This window comes from Primulina huaijiensis, chromosome 6 (genome assembly GCF_012295235.1).
Source record: "Primulina huaijiensis isolate GDHJ02 chromosome 6, ASM1229523v2, whole genome shotgun sequence".
Taxonomy (NCBI): domain Eukaryota; kingdom Viridiplantae; phylum Streptophyta; class Magnoliopsida; order Lamiales; family Gesneriaceae; genus Primulina; species Primulina huaijiensis.
Window position 1 is genome coordinate 9,699,701 of NC_133311.1, and position 4,400 is coordinate 9,704,100.

Genomic DNA, 4,400 nt, shown 5'->3' on the forward strand with positions numbered 1-4,400 from the left:
GGAAACGATCGAGAGAAATTATAAACTGTCGGATCATCGAAAGAGGTTATATATATATATATATATCAAACTAATGATTATTAAGTTATTGTTAGCTAGTGTCACCAACTATTGAAATATGAGTGTCTAGGAAAACTTATAAAATCTCTCCCCGAAAAAAATGTAGATTATTGTTCTCAAACATATTATATTTAATTAATCTTGATATTAAAGTCATGAAGTATTAAAACTCTTGAGGACGATTAGTGATTAGACCTAATCTATGTCCACGGAATTAAAGGCTTAATTCAAGTATATATTATAGATTCTAACACTCTCAATAAATTATATTTATGGGTTTTTCATAAAAGTCCACTAAAATAATAATAACCATATATATATTATATAAAAAAAAGAAAAAAAGACCAAAAAATAAAGAGAGTACAAGAGAACAAAAAACCTTGGCGGGTCCAACTTGCTGTCTAAAAAGAAGGAACCTTAAGAAAGTCTCTCTTCACACTAGAAAACCAAAAAAAAAAAAAAAAAAAAACAATCTCTCTCTCTTTCTCTCCACCAAACGAAGAATCCATGCTTCTAACCAGAATCAATGGAAGAGAAGAAGGGAGAGCCTGAAATCAAAGCCGAGGATTCGCTCCAAAAAGCAGCATTTCCGGATCAGTCCGCCATGATTCCCGAGACGAGCTTTTCTCTGCCAAACAGCGCCTTGTTCGATATATCCGCTGTTCATCATCAGAAAAGCTCTCTGGGGTTCATAGACTTTGCCAGCTTCCAAGATTTTGGCAACCCTTCTTACATGTTTGATGATTTGATGCTTCAGAGTATTGCGGCCCCTTCTTTGATCCCGATGCAGTCTGCTTCGCAGCTGTCACCGTCGCAGGCGCCGCTGCTGGAATATTCCGAGGTGGTCAACACTCCGGCTACGCCGAATTCGTCTTCTATATCCTCGTCTTCCACTGAGGCAGCACCGGCGAATGATGATTCGAAAAGGGCTGAATCTGTTGAAGAAGAAGATCAAGAGCACCAACAAGATCAAGATAAGATTAAGAAACAGTAAGCTGTTTTTTTCTTTACATTTTCTTTCTTTTTTTTTAAAAAAAAAAAAACAAGAAGAAGATGGGCTGAATAATTTTCCTCCGACCTAAATTAAGATTGCACCATCATTATGTTCTCGTAAAAATCCCTGAAAAGATGTGGGGAGATCTTTGTGGCTAATGGGGTTTCTTACTTTAATTTTATTATACATACACGATCCGTTTTGTGTGAAAAGATTGAGTGATTTGATCCCTCAATAAGTTTTTTGTTTTGTCTCCTTTCTTTTTACAATAAATTATTGTTTAGTCAAGAAAAGATGGTATATCTATTTATTTTATTGTATTTTTTTATTTTAACACTTTAGATTGAAACTCAAAAAGAAGAACCAAAAAAGGCCAAGAGAACCGAGATTTGCGTTCATGACAAAGAGTGAGATAGATCACTTGGATGATGGTTATAGATGGAGAAAGTATGGTCAGAAAGCTGTGAAAAATAGCCCTTTTCCAAGGTATATATTCAAACACGAACGCAAATTGTATACATACACTTTCTTATTCAACTTTTCATGTATATATATACTCGCATATCTTCTTGCTTCTGTGAATATATAATTACGAGCCAATATGGGGAAATAATAAAGTGATATGCTTCGTGTATATTTAATGATCGCAACAAAATCTTGGTAAACCATTATTAATTTGATCATTTTGTATGCAAATGTAGGAGCTACTACCGCTGCACCAGTACATCTTGCGGGGTGAAAAAAAGAGTCGAAAGATCGTCCGAGGATCCATCCATTGTGGTCACAACATACGAAGGTACACACATACATCCCTGCCCCATGACGCCCCGTGGCAGCTTTGGGATTCTTCCGGAAACAACCGCTCTTGGCGGTGTCGGTGGAGGCGGAATCGGTGGCGCTACCTCCGTATCCAATTTCATCACACCACGAATGTTTCACAACTATCGCCATCAGCAGCAGCCACAGGAACATCATCGAACACAACCCTATATCTGTAACTTGTCACCATTAACATTACCTATGAGCTTCACCACTAGCAGTAGTACTAATCATTCATTACCTCTTTCTCCTATGATTCAAGAAAGACCCTTTTGCCCATCTTCCTCTTCTTTGGCTAGAGACCATGGTCTTCTTCAAGATATGGTGCCATCTCAAATGCTGAAGGAGCCAAAGGAGGAGTAGAGATCAAATCAAATCAGCATTGATTAATAATTTGCTACCTTAATTAGTTTTTATTAGTTAATTAATTGGTAAGTTTTTATTTCTTGATTTTACTAATATATTGAATGTGAAGTTTGGGGTTTTCTTTATATATGAACCCACTTCATATAGTTACATATAGACTCTCTCTTTGTATTTCTTCTTTTTTCTTCTTCTTTATATAACCATGTAAAATCATTAGTTTAATTAACTGATGAAGGAACAATTTATTTTAAAATTATAATGTTCCCTTGTATATTAATCTCTATCTATTATTGGTCTATGGTTCTTATAATTCTGATTTCAACTTCATTTGGGAGCATGAAGAAATGGATGAATGATCATTTTCAGTAGGATGGATGGCCCTGAGTATTTAGGGTTAGGGTTTTCTTTCTGGATATGGTCGTCTCTGGCAGTTAGCTAGCTAATTTCTATGGTTTTTGGTGAAGGATTATTATTCTTTGAATTCACAGGACTTGATGAAATAGTATAGATTTTGTAAGTGAGTGATTAATATTCTTGGAAATGCTGTGAAACTGGGGAATTAAATGATAGAGGAATCAGAATTGGGTGTGAATCCATGCAATCTGTTTGGAATTTCTGTGCAGCTGGGAATGTGCAAGAATACTCATTAATTGACCATCATTAATCCCTTTGTTCAATTATGGATTAATGGGAATGAATCATTGAATGTATGCACGTATTGGTATTATTTAGTTTCCTACTCGCTATGCCAGAAATGTCAGCCATGCATGGTCATAAACCAACTTACGAGACCCATTTTTTTCCCTCAGCTGATCAAGAATTCTATTTTTCAGTACTTATGCTATTAATTGGCAGCTTCAAAGTATCATCTCAGAATATTATATTCTTCCAGTTTTCAGTTTTCTTTTTCCCTCAGCTGATCAAAGTATCATCTCAGAATATTATATTCTTCCAGTTTTCAGTTTTCTTTTTCTTCTCCTTCAAATAAATAAATAAATAAATCCCAAATTTAAAGTAGTGTGGAGATATTCTTCCAGTTTTCAGTTTTCTTTTTCTTCTCCTTCAAATAAATAAATAAATAAATAAATCCCAAATTTAAAGTAGTGTGGAGAATTTCATCGGCGCGTCTCAACATAATGATTATCATGCCATGGTACACATTAAATGAACGGGGGTATGGCCTAAATCTGAGACAGACAGGGGACCAATCTAATGTTATATATATGTATTAAGCTTCTGTTTTTTTAGCTTTCACGATCTTCCAATCCTATGGCCAAAATCAGCATATATGTGTGGTAACTTCAGAATATATATCATTACTTACTTCGTTAATATATATATACGAGGGATAAATAATTTTTATTCCACTAATTTATTTAATTTTTTTTTGTTTTAATTTATTCACTCATCAAACTTTGGTCTAGGTGTATCAACTTTTAGTTTTTTGTTATTTTGATTTGATCGCTAATGTTGCGACAAACAAATCAATATTTTCCGATGTCATGTCATCACTCAAATGAAATAACACTTAAAACAAAACAAAAATTAAAAATACATAAAGTTACTACATCAATATAAACATCTGGTTGACCAAAACCCAATAGAACAAGCTGGTTAACTAACAAAATTATTTAATTTCCATGTATACGGTAAACCCGAGCATGTGTAAACTACATTTAAATTACATCTGGTAAGGATAATTTTGTATAGAGGTACATTTTTTTAATTAGTCTATTAAGGATTAATTAGAATTATAACTAACAAGAGTATTAGAATAGATAAGGGAAACACGTTTTTACATGTCGTGTTTCCTTAATTTTTTTTCTTTCTTTAACATATATATAGGATTTAGGCGGTGAAGTCTGTAACTGGAACATTTTTTCACATTTTCCATATCGATACAATGTTTCGATTCTCTCTCCAAACTCGAGATATTTGCTTTTAAAATGGTATCAGATAGCTAGCTAGAATCGACTGCACTTCCGTTCTTCTCCGATCTGCTTTAAAAGCCAAAGGAGCTCAAACTTCGAGTGATCTTGCTTCGACAATCAACAAGGCATGGTGATTTTTGATGATACTGTTTAGTGAAATGTTCCTTACTCATTTTTCTTTAAAATATATTAGAATCTTTAAAATAAACACTTAAGGCCTCGGCATATAT

At 33.9% G+C, this 4,400-nt stretch overlaps 1 protein-coding gene across 1 annotated transcript; it reads left to right on the forward strand.

The window, feature by feature from the left end:
* Nucleotides 1-424: 424 nt before the first annotated feature.
* Nucleotides 425-2,516, forward strand: LOC140978680 (probable WRKY transcription factor 48). Its single transcript, XM_073443877.1, has 3 exons — nucleotides 425-1,050; nucleotides 1,397-1,540; nucleotides 1,756-2,516. The coding sequence occupies exons 1-3, from the start codon at nucleotides 587-589 to the stop codon at nucleotides 2,234-2,236; spliced, it is 1,089 nt and encodes a 362-aa protein (XP_073299978.1). The 5' UTR covers nucleotides 425-586; the 3' UTR covers nucleotides 2,237-2,516.
* The last annotated feature ends 1,884 nt before the right edge of the window (nucleotides 2,517-4,400 follow it).